The sequence below is a fragment of the Martes martes genome (assembly GCF_963455335.1).
Source record: "Martes martes genome assembly, chromosome: 7".
Classification (NCBI taxonomy): Eukaryota; Metazoa; Chordata; class Mammalia; order Carnivora; family Mustelidae; genus Martes; species Martes martes.
Genome location: NC_137894.1, coordinates 26,122,767 through 26,140,207, shown reverse-complemented (window position 1 = coordinate 26,140,207; position 17,441 = coordinate 26,122,767). Strand labels below are relative to the sequence as shown.

General features: G+C 34.3%; 1 protein-coding gene across 1 annotated transcript in view; it reads left to right on the top strand.

Moving 5' to 3' along the window:
• OCA2 (OCA2 melanosomal transmembrane protein) overlaps positions 1–17,441 on the top strand; it is a 392,247-nt gene that overhangs the window by 176,901 nt on the left and 197,905 nt on the right. Inside the window, exon 18 of the mRNA XM_080808622.1 lies at positions 7,952–8,079. Within this exon, the coding sequence (XP_080664748.1) occupies positions 7,952–8,079 (128 nt within the window). The remainder of the gene's footprint in view (positions 1–7,951; positions 8,080–17,441) is intronic.

Below are 17,441 nucleotides of genomic sequence, written 5' to 3'. Positions count from 1 at the left end.
CCTTCTTGATGCTCTGTCCCAGGATACACTTTACCTTTATCTTGAATGCCCTCTTCCCTCTTTACCTGGAAAATTAACCATCCTCTAAGATCTTGCCTGAATATCACCTCTTTTGCTGGTGAAATCTCTCAATCACCACATTTTGTTCCTCACTGCGAGGCCTTCTTAATGGTTCTTATGTACACACACATAAAATACAACTGTTTGCAGCTGTTCTCTGCAGGATGGTGAACCCCTTAAAATTCGCAGTGGTTTCTTGCTTACATTTCCACCCATAACTTTAAAGCTCAGAGCCTGACACAGAGCAAGCATCCAAAAGTGTCATATAAAAGAGTTCAGGTTAAGAAGATACCCAGAGAGGACCAGATGAATGGGACTTTCCTCCCATATTGTGAGAAGCCTGATTTTGCAAGAGTATAGAAGTGGAAGACAGATATAGGAAGGATAAAAGGTATAAGGTACTATAAGAGGTAGTTTGGATATATCTTCAAATTCCAGAGGTCACATGCAATAACTGTTATTTTCCAGAAAATTATCTATATTTAAGCTCTCAAAGATAGGATAGGGATAATAGAAAGAATTGGAATCAATCAGCACATATGAACTTTTAAAAAGTTTTTATTTATTTATTTGTTTATTTATTTATTTGATTTTTTAAAATTTTTTTTCAGTGTTCCAGAATTCATTGTTTATGCACCACACCCGGTGTTCCATGCAATACAAAACTTAGTTAACATACAGTGTAATAATAGTTTTGGGTATACAAAATAGTGATTCAACACTTCCATATAATATCTGGTACTCATCACAAGCACACTTTTTGATTCCCATCACCCATTTAACCCAACCCACCATCTCCCTCCTCTCCTGTAACTATCAGTTTATTCTTCATAGTTAAGAGTCTGTTTCTTGGTTCGCTTCTCTCTTTTGTTTCCCTTTGCTTGTTTTGTTTCTTAAATTCCACATATGAGTGAAATCATGTGGTATTTGTTTTTCTCTGGCTGACTTATTTTGTTTAGCATAATATTCTCTAGCTCCATCCATGTCATAGCAAATGGTAAGATTTCATTCTTTTTATGACTTTTTATGACTAATATTCCACTTCCATATATCTTCCATAAAGATATATCTATATCTTTATCTATATATTTATCTATATCTGTATCTATATATCTCCCATCTTCTTTATTTATTCATCAGTCAAAGACAGATGGGCTATTTCCATAATTTGGCTATTGTCGGTAATGTTGTTATAAACATTGGGATGCATGTATTTCATTGAATTAGTATTTTTGTATTCTTTGGGTACACTGAACACATAGAACATGGAGGGGAAATTTCTGGTTACTGTTTTCATGACTGGACTTTGAAAGTCTCTGCCTTGATTACATGTTTACTCTAGGTATATATTGCTATCTCATCTGGGTTTGGGGCATGTTTTTCCTAGTTTTATATTTCACTTTGTTTCAATGAAATAAATAATGGGATTTTAAAAACAACTTTGTTGAGATGCAATTTACATATCATGAAATTCATCTATGGTAAGTTTATAATTCAATGATTTTTTAATAAATTCAGAACATTTTCATCATCCAAAAAGATCCTGTATATCTTTTACAATTAATTCTAGCTCCCAACTCCAGCTTTAGGCAACCACTAATGTTTCTATTTATTTGTCCTTCCTGTACATTTTATCTAAAAGAATCATATACTGCATAGCCTTTTTGTCTGATTTCTTTAATTAGAATAATGATAGTAATGTTCATGCTATTTTATGTATCTTTATCTCATTTTTTATTACTGAATAGTAATCCACTATGTGCATATACTATATTTATTTACCCAGTTACCATTTGATGAATATTTGTATTATTTCCAACTTTGAATTTTATGAATATTACTTTCAGAAACATTTGTGTATAAGTCTTTGTGTGGAAAGTTACCTAGTAGTGCAATAGCCAGTTCATGTGTAGGGTAGTTCTATTTTTTTTAAATTTTTATTTATTTTTTAAAATTTCAGTGTTCCAGAATTCATTGTTTATGTACCACACCCAGTGCTCCATACAATATGTGCCCTCCACAATACCCACCACCAGGCTCACCCAACCTCCCACCGCCCTCCCCTCCAAAACTCTCAGTTAGTTCCTAAGAATCCACAGTCTCTCATGGTTTATCTCCCCCTCCAATTTCCCCCAACTCCCTTCAACATGGATGGGACTGGAAGAGATTATGTTGAGTGAAATAAGTCAAGCAGAGAGAGTCAATTATCATATGGTTTCACTTATTTGTGGAGCATAAGGAATATCTCAGAGGACAGAGGACATGGGAAGATGGAGAGGAGAAGGGTAGTTCTATTTTTAACTTTTTGAGGAAACTCCATACTGTTTTCCAGGGTGGCTACACCAGTTTGCATTGCCATCACCAAAGAGGATTCTCTTTTTTCCACATCCTTGCCAACACCTGTTGTTTCTTGTGTTGTTGATTTTAGCCATTCTGATAGGTGTGAGGTGATATCTCATTGTAGTTTTAATTTGCATTTCTCTGATAATGGTTGATGTTGAGCATACTTTCACGTGTCTGTTGGCTATCTCTGTGCCTTTTTTTTTGAGACATGTCTGTTTGTGTCTTCTGCCCACTTTGAAATGATCATATGGTTCTTATCATTTCTTTAATTTGTGTAGTGTATCACAGTGATTTGTGAATATCAAACCACTCTTGAAACCCAGGAATAAATCTCATTTGATCATGGTGAATGATTTTTTTAATTTAATTTAAATTTTTTTAGTGTTCCAAAATTTATTGTTTATGCATTACATAACTTGTTCTAAGATTTTATGATTATAAAATTAAAGGTATAAACATTAAAGGTGAATTACTGGAAGCTGAATATTGTGGAGTGTTTTATTTTCCTTTGTTTTGTGTTTGTGTTTGTTTTTTAGGTCTCTTGCATTACAGTTCCCCAATATTATGTTCAGTATGCCTATGGGATAAAACGCCACAGCTGTGAATGATTTTTTAAATGTAATGTTGGGTTCAGTTTCCTGATATTCTAATGAGAATTTTTGCATGCATGTTCATCATGGATATTGTCCTGTAGCTCTCTTTTTTAGTGAAGTCTTTATCTGGTTTGGTATCTGGGTAGTGCTGGCCTCATAGAATGAATTTGGAAGTCTTCCTTCCTTCTCTACTTTTTGGAATAGTTTTGGAAGACTAGGTATTAATTATTCTTTAAATATTTGGTAGAATTCACCTTTGAAGCCATCTGGCCTTGTATTTTTGTTTGTTGGCAGTTTTTTCATTACTGATTCAATTTATTTGCTGGTTATCAGTCTGTTTATGTTTTCTATTTCTGCTTGTTTTACTTTTGGTAGTTTATATGTTTTTACGAATTTATCCATTGATTTTTGTTGGGTTTCTTTGTGCCTCCTGGATCTGGATATCTGTTTACTTCCTGAGATTAGGGGAGTTTTTAGCTAATATATGTATGTATGTGTGTGTGTGTACACACACACATATATATGTACACACACATATTATATATGTTATATGTTATATATAACATATATTATATATAATATATTATATAATATATAATATATAATATATATACACACATATATAATATATATACACACATATAATATATATACACATACATATATACACATATATGTGTATATATATACACACACATATTATATATGTGTATATATATATTATATATATTATATATAATATATATATTATATATATTATATGTATATATATTATATATATTATATATAATATATATATTATATATATTATATGTTATATATAATATATATTATATATGTTATATATAATATATATAACATATGTAACATATGTAATATATATATAAAATATATATTATATTAGCCACCATACAGTATCATTAGTTTTTGATGTAGTGTTCCAAGATTCATTGTTTGTGTATAACAAAAAATTAAAAATAGAGCTACCCTATGACCTAGGAATTGCACTACTGGGTATTTACTCCAAAGATACAGATGTAGTGAAAGAAAGGTCATATGTGCCCAATGTTCATAGCAGCAATATCCACAATAACCAAACTGTGGAAAGAGCTGAGATGCCCTTTAACAGATGAATGGATAAAGAAGATATGAGGGTTTTGAAGGGGTGGGGGAGCCTGGTGGTAGGTATTGTGGAGGGCATGTATTCCATGGGGCACTGGGTGTGGTGCATAAACAATGAATTCTGTTACACTGAAAAGAAATTAAATTAAAAAAAAAAGAAGATATGGTCCATATATACAATGGAATATTACTCAGCCATCAGAAAGGATGAATACCCAACTTTTCTATCAACATGGATGGAACTGGAGGAGATTATGCTGAGTGAAATAAGTCAAGCAGAGAGAGTCAATTATCGTATGGTTTCACTTACTTGTGGAGCATAAGGAATAACATGGAAGACATTAGAAGGAAAGGAGAAGTGAATTGGGGGGAAATTAGAAGGGGAGATGAGCCATGAGAGACTATGGACTCTGAGAAACAAACTGAGGGTTTTAGAGGGGAGAGAGGTGGAGGGATGGGTGAACCTGGTGGTGGGTACTAAGGATGGCATGTATTGTATAGAACACTGGGTGCTATACATAAACAATAATCCTGGAACCCTACATCAAAAACTAATGATGTATTGTATGGTGACTAACATAACACACACAAACACACAGACACACAATGAAAATGACAGCTGCCAGTTCCATTGTTTCCAGAGAGGTCTCTCCATGAACACTGCTTCTTTGGGACATGCTCTGAGTTGAGCAAATAACTTCCCCACTCTGTGCCCCAGGCACTCTGCAGATAGTCTTTTTCCCACACTGTATGTCTGCCAGATGTTTGCTTCACCTTCCTTCTGAGAGTGACCCCAGTGTCCTCCAGGCTCAATCCCAACCAAGCCCACTGACCTTTAAAATTCCAGGCTTTAAGCCCTGCTGTCTGCAAGAACTCACAAAATTCGGCCCCTTTCACTTTCAAACCAGTTGCTATGGGGATTCCTCTTCCCAGGGTGGGTTCCCCTATGTGCTAGTCTCTCTCTTGCCCTTCTCCATGACTGTGGCTCCCTCCCCATCTCAGTGACCATGATCCACTTCCTTCAGTTAGTTCCTCAGAGTCCACAGTCTCTCAAGGTTCATCACCCCCTCCAATTTCCCCCAACTCCCTTCTCCTCTCCATCTCTCCATGTCCTACATGTTATTCCTTATGCTCCACAAATAAGTGAAACCATATGATACTTGACTCTCTCTCTGCTTGACTTATTTCACTCAGCATAATCTCTTCCAGTCCCCTCCATGTTGATAGAAAAGTTGGGTATTCATCCTTCCTAATGCAGGCATAGTACTCCATAGTATAGAGTATATATGGATCACATCTTCTTTATCCATTCGTCCGTTGAAGAGCCTCTTGGTTCTTTCCACGGTTTGGCAACTGTGGCCATTGCTGCTAGGAGCATTGGGGTACAGATGGCCCTTCTTTTCACTACATCTGTATCTTTTGGGGAAATACCCAGTAGTGCAATTGCAGGGTCATAGGGAAGCTCTATTTTTAATTTCTTGAGGAATCTCCACACTGTTTTCCAAAGTGGCTGCCCCAACTTGCATTCCCACCAACAATGTAAGAGGGTTCCCCATTCTCCACATCCTCTCCAATACACGTTGTTTACTGTCTTGTTAATTTTGGCCTTTCTAACTGGTGTCAGGTGGTTGATCTCAAGGTGGTTTTGATTTGAATCTCCCTGATGGCTAGTGATGATGAACATTTTTCATGTGTCTGATAGCCATTTATATGTCTTCATTGGAGAAGTGTCTGTTCATGTCTTCTGCCCATTTAGGAAGACCTTTATAAAGAAGACCTAAATAAATGGAGATACATACTATGTTCATAGATCAGGAAAACCTACATTTAAAAAATGCTCTTTCCAAATTAATCCATATGTGGTCTCTCAATGGTGTCTATACTCTAATTTCTGATGCTAATGTCTGTATATGTTATGTTGTGTGGAAAAGGGACTTTGCAGATAGAATTAAGGTTAGAAAACTTACATAAGATTTTCTTTGATTATCTATGTGCACCCAGTGTAATCACACAGGCCCTTAAAAGTAGAAATGAAAGACAAGAGAGTCAGTTAGAAAGATGAAACAGAAGAGGCAAAAGACATTAGAAGTATGAGAGGGACTTCACCTACTATTGCTGGCTTTGATGATAGATGAGGGTGAGAGTCATGACCCAGGGAATGTGGGTGATCTCTAGAAGTGAGAACAACTTCTGGGTGACAGCCAGTGAGGAAATTGGGCCCTCAGTCTTATAGCTGCAAGGAACTGAATTATGTCAACAATTTGAAATAATAAGAAAGCAGATGCTCTCCTGGAGCCTTTAGAAAGGAATTCAGCCCTGTCATCAGCTTGATTTTGTTTTGATGAGGCTCTTGTCAGAAATATAGATGAGCCCACCATACTTCTGACCTCTGAAAACCATGATAGGCTTTATTTTAAGCCACTACATATGTGGTAACTTGTTATGGCAGGTATAGAAAACTAGTAGTCTTTTTTTTTTTTTTTTTAAAGATTTATGTATTTGTTTTAGAGAGAGAGAGAGAGAGCAGGGGGGCTGGCGGGGGATGAGGAGAGAGAGAAAGAGGAGCCTGGAGCAGGACTTGTTCTCATGGCCCTCAAGTCATGACCTGAGCCCAAATCAAGAGTTGGACACAACTGATTGAGCCACCCAGGCACCCCAAAGTAGCACTTTTCTATGTCTATAGAATTTATAGTCATGTCACTGTTCTTTTTCTTGATAGTGGCAAATTTTGTCCTCTCACGTTTTGTCCTATTCAAATTGGCTAAGGTTTATCAACCTTCTTGATTTTCTCTAAGAACCAAATTTTGGTGTCATTGCTTTGCTTTAATATTTTTCTACTTCCTATTTCACTGATTCATCTCCAATCCTATTCTTTTTTTTCTTTTACTTATTTGGGTTTTATTTGTTCTACTCATTAAAGAAAATGAGCAGACTGTTTGAACGAAAACTTCACAAAAGAAGATCTATGGATGGCAAATAGCTACATGAAAAAACACTCAACATCATTAGCCTTTAGAGAAATACAACTTGAAACCACAATAGATACCCTTCATACTCATTGGAATGTCAAAAATTAAAAAAGGCTGACCCAGTGTTGAAAATCTTGGGTAACAAATTCTCATACAGCTGGTGGGGTTGTAAAATGTTGCAACCATTTTGGAAAACAATTTCACAGTTTCTTAAAACATAAATATTCTCTAATATTAACCTATCATTTGATTAGCTATTCCATTCCAAGGTATTTATCCAGTGTAACTGAAAATATATGCATGTATTGTATATGATAGCACATTCATTTGTAAGTCAAATAATGGAAGCAATGCAAATATCCCATCAATGGTGAATAGATACATACATCATCCCATAGCCATATTATGACATACTACTAAACAATAAAAATAATGAACTATCGATTCTCAAACCAGTACTGAAGAATCTTAAAATAGTCATGTTGAAATGGAAGCAGTCAGACAAAAGAATGTATGCTGTATGATTGCATATATAGAAAATATAGAAAATGTAAATTAATCTATAGTGAAAGAAAAGACATGAATAGTTCCTGGGGATAGGGTGGGGTTACAGAGGAAGCAAGAGAGGATACAAGAATACAGACATTAGTAAACTGCTGAGGATAGTGAATGTTTTCATTATTTTGATTGTATTATTGGTTTTGTGGGTATATACATTAGCCAAAATATAAATTGCACATTTTGAATATGTTCAGTTTGCAGAATATAAATTTTCTTCAACAACAAAGAAAACAATCAGAAGATACAAACTCAGTGTATTAAAATTGAACCCCATCTATGTCTGTATGTCCACTTGTTTTTCAGGGTGGATTGCTATTCTGGGTGCCATCTGGTTACTAATTTTAGCTGATATTCATGATTTTGAGATCATTCTACATCGAGTGGAATGGGCAACTCTTCTATTCTTTGCAGCACTCTTTGTTCTGATGGAGGTAAGACTTTAGAACATTTGCAATGTAATCTTTTACCTGACTTTTATATTTCATCTTTTATTGAGTGAGTGAAAAAAACCCAAGTCTATAACTTTCCACATATTCACCAATGAGAAAGTGATGGATTTTGTAATTAGAGTATTTTAAGATATACCAGCTTTTATCTCAGCCATCTAAATATTTCTGATGAAATTGTTTATTTGGTTGCTTTTTAAAAATTATCTTTGTGGCTTGTAAACTTGTTTGAATTTCATTTGCTATAAAGTAGAATTTGCTGTAAGTTGTGTTTTGAGCTGAATGACTTGTTACAGCAAATTGGCAGGGTAATATTATCTTGATGATCAATTTATTTTGTGTAATACTTAAGTAAATATTCTATGCTATCATGGAAAAGACTACATCAAAGAAAGGAGTGAATAATATGTATTGTTTTAGTTATAGTTATTGTTACAAAATTTATTAAAATATTATTCACATTATTGTTCAGTCTTGAGACTTGATTTATGAACTTGTATTCTCAAATACAAGGTTTGATGATGTAGAAAAATACTACTCCCTAAAAGATATCATCAAGCACAACAAGTATCTCACATTAATTACCTTAACTTGCTGTTGACAGACACATGCAGTTCTATTTCTTCTCTGGATTAAAACTTTCACATCCCCCCCCCCACCATTGTCTTTATAACAGGTCCCTTGAATTTTTGTAATTTGTGTCTTTACTCATAATGATTGTGTGAATGTAATCAAGTGATTCATTTAGTCCCTTCAGATCTCTCAGGGAGTTGTGAATTATATTCAAGGTCCTTGGTTTTTTACTCAGAAACTTCACCTTTTTTTCTTCTGGGTATTCTTCCTACACTGAACACATAGAATATGGAGGGGAAATTTCTGGTTACTGTTTTCATGACTGGACTTTGAAAGTCTCTGCCTTGATTACGTTGTTTATTCCAGGTATATATTGCTATCTCATCTGGGTTTGGGGCATATTTTTCCTAGTTTTATATTTCACTTTGTTTCAATGAAATAAACAATGGGATTTTAAAAACAACTTTGTTGAGATGCAATTTACATATCATGAAATTCACCTATGGTAAGTTTATAATTCAATGATTTTTTAATAAATTCAGAACATTTTCATCATCCAAAAAGATCCTGTATATCTTTTACAATTAATTCTAGCTCCCAACTCCAGCTTTAGGCAACAACTAACGTTTCTATTTATTTGTCCTTCCTGTATATTTTATCTAAAAGAATCATATACTGTATAGCCTTTTTGTCTGATTTCTTTAATTAGAATAATGATAGTAATGTTGTTCATGCTATTATATGTATCTTTATCTCATTTTTTAAAATGTTTTATTTCTTTTCAGCGTAACAGCATTCATTGTTTTTTCACCATACCCAGTGCTCCATGCAATCCTTGCCCTCCCTAGTACCCACCACCGGGTTCCCCAAACCTCCCACCCCCCGCCCCTTCGAAACCCTCAGGTCATTTTTATTACTGAATAGTAATCCACTATGTGCATATACTATATTTATTTACCCAGTCACCATTTGATGAATATTTGTATTATTTCCAATTTTGAATTTTATGAATATTACTTTCAGAAACATTTGTGTGTAAGTCTTTGTGTGGAAATATATTTTCATTTCTTTGTGGTAGATGTTAGGTTTATCATAAGTTTAGCTTCTTAAGAAACAACCAAAATGTTTGCCACGGTGGCTGCATCATTTTACATTCTCACCAGTAATGTAATAGGATTCCAGTGTCTCTGTATTCTCACTATCACCTATTGGCTTTCGTCTTGATTATTAGACATTTTGTATGTATGAAGTGGTATCTCATTGTGATATTCAACATCATGTTATTCATCATTTTTATATGTTTGGCAAATTTCTATTCAAGACTTTTCACTTGGGTTTTTTTCTTTTTTGAGTCATAATAGTCTTTTATATATTAATCTTTCACTAAATATGTGATTTGATTCTGACTGTACATTTCCATGATATAGAAATACAATTATTAATAATTTTATATTAATGTTGTATCCTGTGACTTGTTGAACTCATTTATTAGTGTAGTAGTTATTTTTGGATTTCTTAGAATTTTCTTTCATATCATTTGCTAATAAAAACATTCTTCTTTTTCTAATCTGGATGCCTCTAACTAGTTCACAGTCTCTCCCTTCCTCTCTTTCCCATTCTTTTCCTCTTGTCTTGCTATCTAGAACTTCCAGTTTACTGTTGGATGGAAGTGTTAATCACTGACATCCACATGTTATTCTTGAGTTTAGGGGCAAAGCATTTTCACTATTATGTGTAATGGCTGTTCCAGGGTTTTCTTTCTTTTAATTTAATTTAATTTAATTTAATTTAATTTTTTTCAGTGTTCCAAGGTTCATTGTTTATGCACCATACCCAGTGCTCCATGCAATGTGTGCCCTCCTTAATAAAAGTTCCAATACATTCCTGGTTTGTTTTAAATTTTTATCAGAAATGAATATTGGATTTTGAAAAATCCTTGTCTCTATCTAGTGATATGACCATGTGATTTTTATTAAGTCTATTAATTTGAATCTACTAATATGGTATACTACATTAATGGATTTTCAGATGTCAAATCTACTTTGCATTCTTAGAATAAATCTCACTTGGTCATTGTGTAAAATAAATTGTTGAAAAAATTTAGTTTGTATATTCATGAGGGGTATTAGTCTGTATTATTATTTTTATGTGATGTCTCTGGCTTTGGTATCAGCATAATACTGAATGAGTATAATAGAATAAGTTGAGAAGTGTTCTTTTGGAGAGTTTGTGAAGGTTTGGTTTTAATATTCAATTGGAATTTAATTCAATTGGGCCTGGAATTTAATTTGTGGGGAAGTTTTGTGGTTGTTTTATGAATTCAATTTCTTTGGTCATTCAGATGTCTATTTCTTCTTGAGTAAAGTTTAGTAATTTTGTCTTTTATGAATTTGTCTATTTCATTTATTTTATTTTTGGCATAAGTTGTTTATAATATTGCCTTATAGTAATTTTTTATTTCTGTGAAAGCATTAGTGATGCCCCCTTTCTCATTTCTGATTTTGGTGATTATTCTCTTTTTTTCTTGATTAGTGTAGGTAAAGTTGGTCAATTTTGTTAATCTTTTTAAAAAAGAGCAAATTTTAACTTTATTGACTTTGTCTATTTTTTTCTATTTCACTGATTTCTCCTCTAACTTTTATGATTTCATTTTCTTACACTTTCTCTTGACTTAATGTTCTTTCTTTTTCCCTAGGTTCTTAAGGAGGAACCTGAAGTTATTGACTTGAAATCTTTGTTATTTTCTCATACAGGCATTTAAAACTATACAGCTTTCCCCAGGCACAACTTCTCTGCATCCCTTAAATTACATGTATTGTTTTCCATTTTCATTTAGTTCAAAATATTTTCTAATTTTCCTTGTAATTTCTTCTTGAATCATAGATTATTTAGAAGTATGTTTAAGTTCCAAATGTTTGAGGATTGCTCATATTGCCTTCTGTTTTTGCTCTTTAATTTAATTCAGTTGTGTTTTTCGTCATTTCACTTCTCTTAAATTCATTGAGACTTGTTTTGTGGTCTAGAATTTGGTATTTCCTGGAGATCATTCCACTTGTTCTTGAAAAATAGGTTGTTTTGTGGAATGTACTATTAAATGCCACATATGTGATGTTTGTTAACAGTTTTAAGTCTCACATATCACAGATATGTAATATGTAGTGTTTCTATCAATTATTGAGAGTGGATTATTGAAGTCTTCATTATTATTGAGTTGTGTATTTTTTCCTTCAGGTGTGTTCATTTTGCTTTATGTGTCTTGAGAATCTGTTGTTAGGCACATATACTTCAGAATTATTATATCATTCAAATGAATTGAGATTTTTCATTCTTTCATGTCCCTCCTTTTCTTTAGTAATACTTTTGTGGTGGAGTCTAATTTGACTGATATTGATATAGCCAATTTAGCCTTCTTTTGTTTACTGTTCATATGGGCTATCTTTTAAAAAAAATCCAGTATGACAATTTTTCTTTTGATTGAAATATTTAATCCATTCACATTTAATAGTATTATATTGTTGAGTTTATATCTCCCATTTTGCTATTTCTGTTTGTTCCTTTCTTCTCTGCTGCTTTCTTTGTGATAAATATTTTCTTCTGTATCATTTAAATTTTCATCTTTCTTTTTTTACACCATATTTTAAAATTATTTTCTTATGGTTACAGCTTAAAATAAGGTATGCATCTTAATTTATTACAGCCTACTTTGGATTAACAGTAACTTACTTCTAGTAAAATATAGAAATCTTCCTCCAGTATGACTCCAGTTTCTCATCTCTTCTTTGTGCTTTTATTGTTACATATGTTTATATCTTTGTTATATGCCTAACATTGTTATATCATTATTATTTTTTGCAATATATTTTAAATAAAGAGAAGAAAAATATATTTGTGCAGTCTTTTATAAATATAGATTTATCTTTTCGATGGCTCTTTATTTCTTTGTACAGATTTAAGTTGCCTTATGGTGTCAGCCTGAAGGAGTTCCTTTAGTATATCTTGTAGAGCAGGTTGGTGAACAATGTATTCTCTTAGTTTGTTTTTGTATGTGAATGCCTTTATTTTGCCTTCATTTTCAAAGGATAGTTTTGATGGATTAATATAGGATTCTTGGGTTATAGTTGTTTTTTCTTTAAACAGTTCAAATCTGTCACCCTACTGCCCTGTGGTCTCCATTACTTTTTTTTTTTTTTTTGGTCTCCATTACTTCTTATCAGAAGTCAGGTTTTAACCATGCCTTTTTTTCTTTATGTATATTGACTCCATTTTTCTTTTGCTGCTTTTGAGATTTTGTCTTTCAGTAGTTTGACTATGATAGAACTAGGTGTAGACCTCTTTGTGTTTATTGTACTTATGTTTTTTTTTTTGAGCTTTTCAGAGCTGTAGATTTATTTAAAAAAAATCAAAGTGTAGTATTTGAATAGTTTTTGATTATTATTCCTTCAATTACATTATTATCCCCCCTTTTTCTCTTCATATTGTATTGCTTTCCTCTCTTTCTGGGACTCTTATCACAGTCATGTTTGTTTTCCTGATGGAGTCCTACAGTTCTTCATTTTGTTCATATTCCTCATTATTTTTTCTTTCTATTCTTCAGAGTAGTAATTCCTATTAATAAATTTTAGTTTTCTTCTTTTTGAAGATTTTACTTATTTATTTACTGGTGAGAGACCAAGAGAGCATAAGTGTGGGGAGGGACAGAGGGAGAGAGAGAAGCAGAATCCCTGCTGAGTGGGGAGCCCAAAGTGGGGCTCAATCCCAGGACCCTGAGATCATGACCTGAGCCAAAGTCAGATGCTTAACTGACTGAGCCATCCAGGCACCCTGATGAATTTTACTTTTCAGTGAGTCTTTTTCTGTCATCTCAAATTTACTGTTAGATTTCCTTTGCTGAATTTTTCATTTCACTCATGCTTTACAATTCCAGAATTTTCATTTAATTTTCTTAAAAGCAACTTTTATATTTTTATGATTTTTATGATTTTCTACTTAAGACTTTATTGTCTTCATTTTTCAGTTCTTTAGAAATTATTTCCTTCAGTTCTTGAACATATTTAAAATTTGTTTTGAAGTCTTTTCTGAATCCAGCATCTGTGCCCTATTTGCAATTTATATTGACTATTTTTTCCTCTAAAGTATAGAATATACTTTCCAGTTTTTGTTGTTGAAAAATGGAAAATTTAGATAATATATTTTATCAACTGGCTAATTCATTCCCCTGGAGTGCTGTTGTTGATTCTATTTATATGAAATCACTATAAATGTTCTAATCTTTAGAACAAGTTTTATCTTAAGTCAATATTTTTCTGATATTAGTATAGCCATGCCAGCTCTTTTTTGATTATTGTTCCTATGGTAAATCTTTGTCATCTTTTTACTTTCACTTTGGACCTTTAAATCTAAATTTATTTGCTTATATATAGTTGGAACGTATTTTTAATAAAAATTCAATTAGCCAGAATCTTCCTTTTAATTGATGTGTTTATTCCATTTACATTCTGTGTACATATTGAGAAAGTAGTATTTATGCATAATTTTTAATTTTTACATCGTCCTTTATACATATTTTTTTTGTCTGTTTTCCTGATCTCTCTGTTAAGGTGTTTGTCTTTGTTGATATCACAGATTACTGTTGGTTTTAACTAATTCTCAAATTATTACTCTCTTGTTTTTGACAATTCCTGGGTCATAAATTTCTCCACAGTATGATCCAGTTACATTTGCTACCCTTTGGTAGGGTGGTTTTTGAAATTTGTTTTTTAGGTTTGTTCTGACTCTGAGGCTTCTTCCTAGCTGTCTCTTTCCCTAGCTCTCTCTGGTAAACTAGCTAGCATGTGGGTTATCTTGTTACTCATGGAGCTATCAGCCTCTTCTTAATTGCTTATCATCAAGTCTTTATTTTTTTATTATGTTCAGTTAGCCAGCATATAGCACATTATAAGTTTTTGTTGTAGTTTTCAGCGATTCATTAGTTGCATATAACACCCAGTGCTCATCCCAACACATGCCCTACTTAACACCCATCACTTGGTTACCCCACTCCCACCCCTCCCTTCTGTAACTGTCATTTTGTTTCCCAGAGCCCAGAGTCTCTCATGGTTTGTCTCCCTCCCTGAATTCTTCCCCTTCAGTTTTCCCTCCCATCCCCTTTGGTCTTCCTGTCTCATATGTTCCACATATGAGTGAAACCATATAACTGTCTTTCTTTGCTTGACTTATTTCACTTAGCATAATCCCCTCAAGTCTTTATTTATTTTTTTTAAAGATTTATTTATTTGACAGACATCACAAGTAGGCAGAGAGGCAGGCAGAGAGAGAGAGAGAGGGAGAAGCAGGCTTCCTGCTAAGCAGAGAGCCCGATGTGGGGCTCAATCCCAGGACCCTCGGATCATGATGTGAGCCAAAGGCAGAGGCTTTAACCCACTGAACCACCCAGCCCCCCCTAAGTCTTTATTATTATTATTTTTTAAATTTTTTATTTATTTTCAGCGTAACAGTATTCATTGTTTTTTCACCACACCCAGTGCTCCATGCAATCTGTGCCCTCCCTAATACCCACCACCTAGTTCCCCCATCCTCCCACCCCGCCCCTTCAAAACCCTCAGGTTGTTTTTCAGAGTCCATAGTCTCTCATGGTTCACATCCCCTTCCAATTTCCCTCAACTCCCTTCTCCTCTCCATCTACCCTTGTCCTCTATATTATTTGTTATGCTCCACAAATAAGTGAAACCATATGATACTTGACTTTCTCTGTTTGACTTATTTCACTCAGCATAATCTCTTCCAGTCCTGTCCATGTTGCTACAAAAGTTGGGTATTCGTCCTTTCTGATGGAGGCATAATACTCCATAGTGTATATGGACCACATCTTCCTTATCCATTCATCCATTGAAGGGCATCTTGGTTCTTTCCACAGTTTGGCGACCGTGGCCATTGCTGCTATAAACATTGGGGTACAGATGGCCCTTCTTTTCACTACATCTGTATCTTTGGGGTAAATACCCAGCAGTGCAATTGCAGGGTCATAGGGAAGATCTATTTTTAATTTCCTGAGGAATCTCCACACTGTTCTCCAAAGTGGCTGCACCAGTTTGCATTCCCACCAACAGTGGAAGAGGGTTCCCCTTTCTCCACATCCTCTCCAACACACGTTGTTTCCTGTCTTGCTAATTTTGGCCATTCTAACTGGTGTAAGGTGGTATCTCAATGTGGTTTTGATTTGAATCTCCCTGATGGCTAGTGATGATGAACATTTTTTCATGTGTCTGGTAGCCATTTGTATGTCTTCCTTGGAGAAGTGTCTGTTCATATCTTCTGCCCATTTTTTAATATGATTATCTGTTTTGTGTGTGTTGAGTTTGAGGAGTTCTTTATAGATCCTGGATATCAACCTTTTATCTGTACTGTCATTTGCAAATATCTTCTCCCATTCCGTGGGTTGCCTCTTTGTTTTGATGACTGTTTCTTTTGCTGTGCAGAAGCTTTTTATCTTGATGAAGTCCCAGAAGTTCATCTTTGCCTTTGTTTCCTTCGCCTTTGGAGACATATCTTGAAAGAAGTTGCTGTGGCTGATATCAAAGAGGTTACTCCCTATGTTCTCCTCGAGGATTCTGATGGATTCCTGTCTCACGTTGAGGTCTTTTATCCATTTCGAGTTTATCTTTGTGTACGGTGTAAGAGAATGGTCAAGTTTCATTCTTCTACATATAGCTGTCCAGTTTTCCCAGCACCATTTATTGAAGAGACTGTCTTTTTTCCACTGGATATTTTTTCCTGTTTTGTCAAAGATTATTTGACCATAGAGTTGAGGGTCCATATCTGGGCTCTCTACTCTGTTCCACTGGTCCATGTGTCTGTTTTTATGCCAGTACCATGCTGTCTTGGTGATCACAGCTTTGTAGTAAAGCTTGAAATCAGGTAACGTGATGCCACCAGTTTTATTTTTGTTTTTCAACATTTCCTTAGCAATTCGGGGTCTCTTCTGATTCCATACAAATTTTAGTATTATTTGCTCCAGCTCTTTGAAAAATACTGGTGGAATTTTGATTGGAATGGCATTAAAAGTATAGATTGCTCTGGGCAGTATAGACATTTTAACGATGTTTATTCTTCCCATCCAAGAGCATGGAATGGTCTTCCATCTTTTTGTGTCTTCTTCAATTTCTTTTAGGAGTGTTCTGTAGTTCCTCGAGTACAGATCTTTAACCTCTTTGGTTAGGTTTATTCCGAGGTATCTTATGGTTTTTGGTGCTATAGTAAATGGAATCGATTCTCTAATTTGCCTTTCTGTATTTTCATTGTTAGTGTATAAGAAAGCCACTGATTTCTGGACATTGACTTTGTATCCTGCTACATTACTGAATTGCTGTATGAGTTCTAGTAGTTTGGAGGTGGAGTCTTTCGGGTTTTCCATATAAAGAATCATGTCATCTGCGAAGAGAGAGAGTTTGACTTCTTCCTTGCCAATCTGGATACCTTTTATTTCTCTTGGTTGTCTGATTGCTGTTGCTAGGACTTCTAGTACTATGTTGAACAAGAGTGGTGAGAGTGGGCATCCTTGTCGTGTTCCTGATCTCAATGGGAAGGCTGCAAGCTTTTTCCCATTGAGGATGATATTTGCTGTGGGTTTTTCATAGATAGATTTGATGAAGTTCAGGAATGTTCCCTCTATCCCTATACTTTGAAGCGTTTTAATCAGGAACGGATGCTGGATTTTGTCAAAAGCTTTTTCTGCATCAATGGAGAGGATCATGTGGTTCTTCTCTCTTCTCTTATTG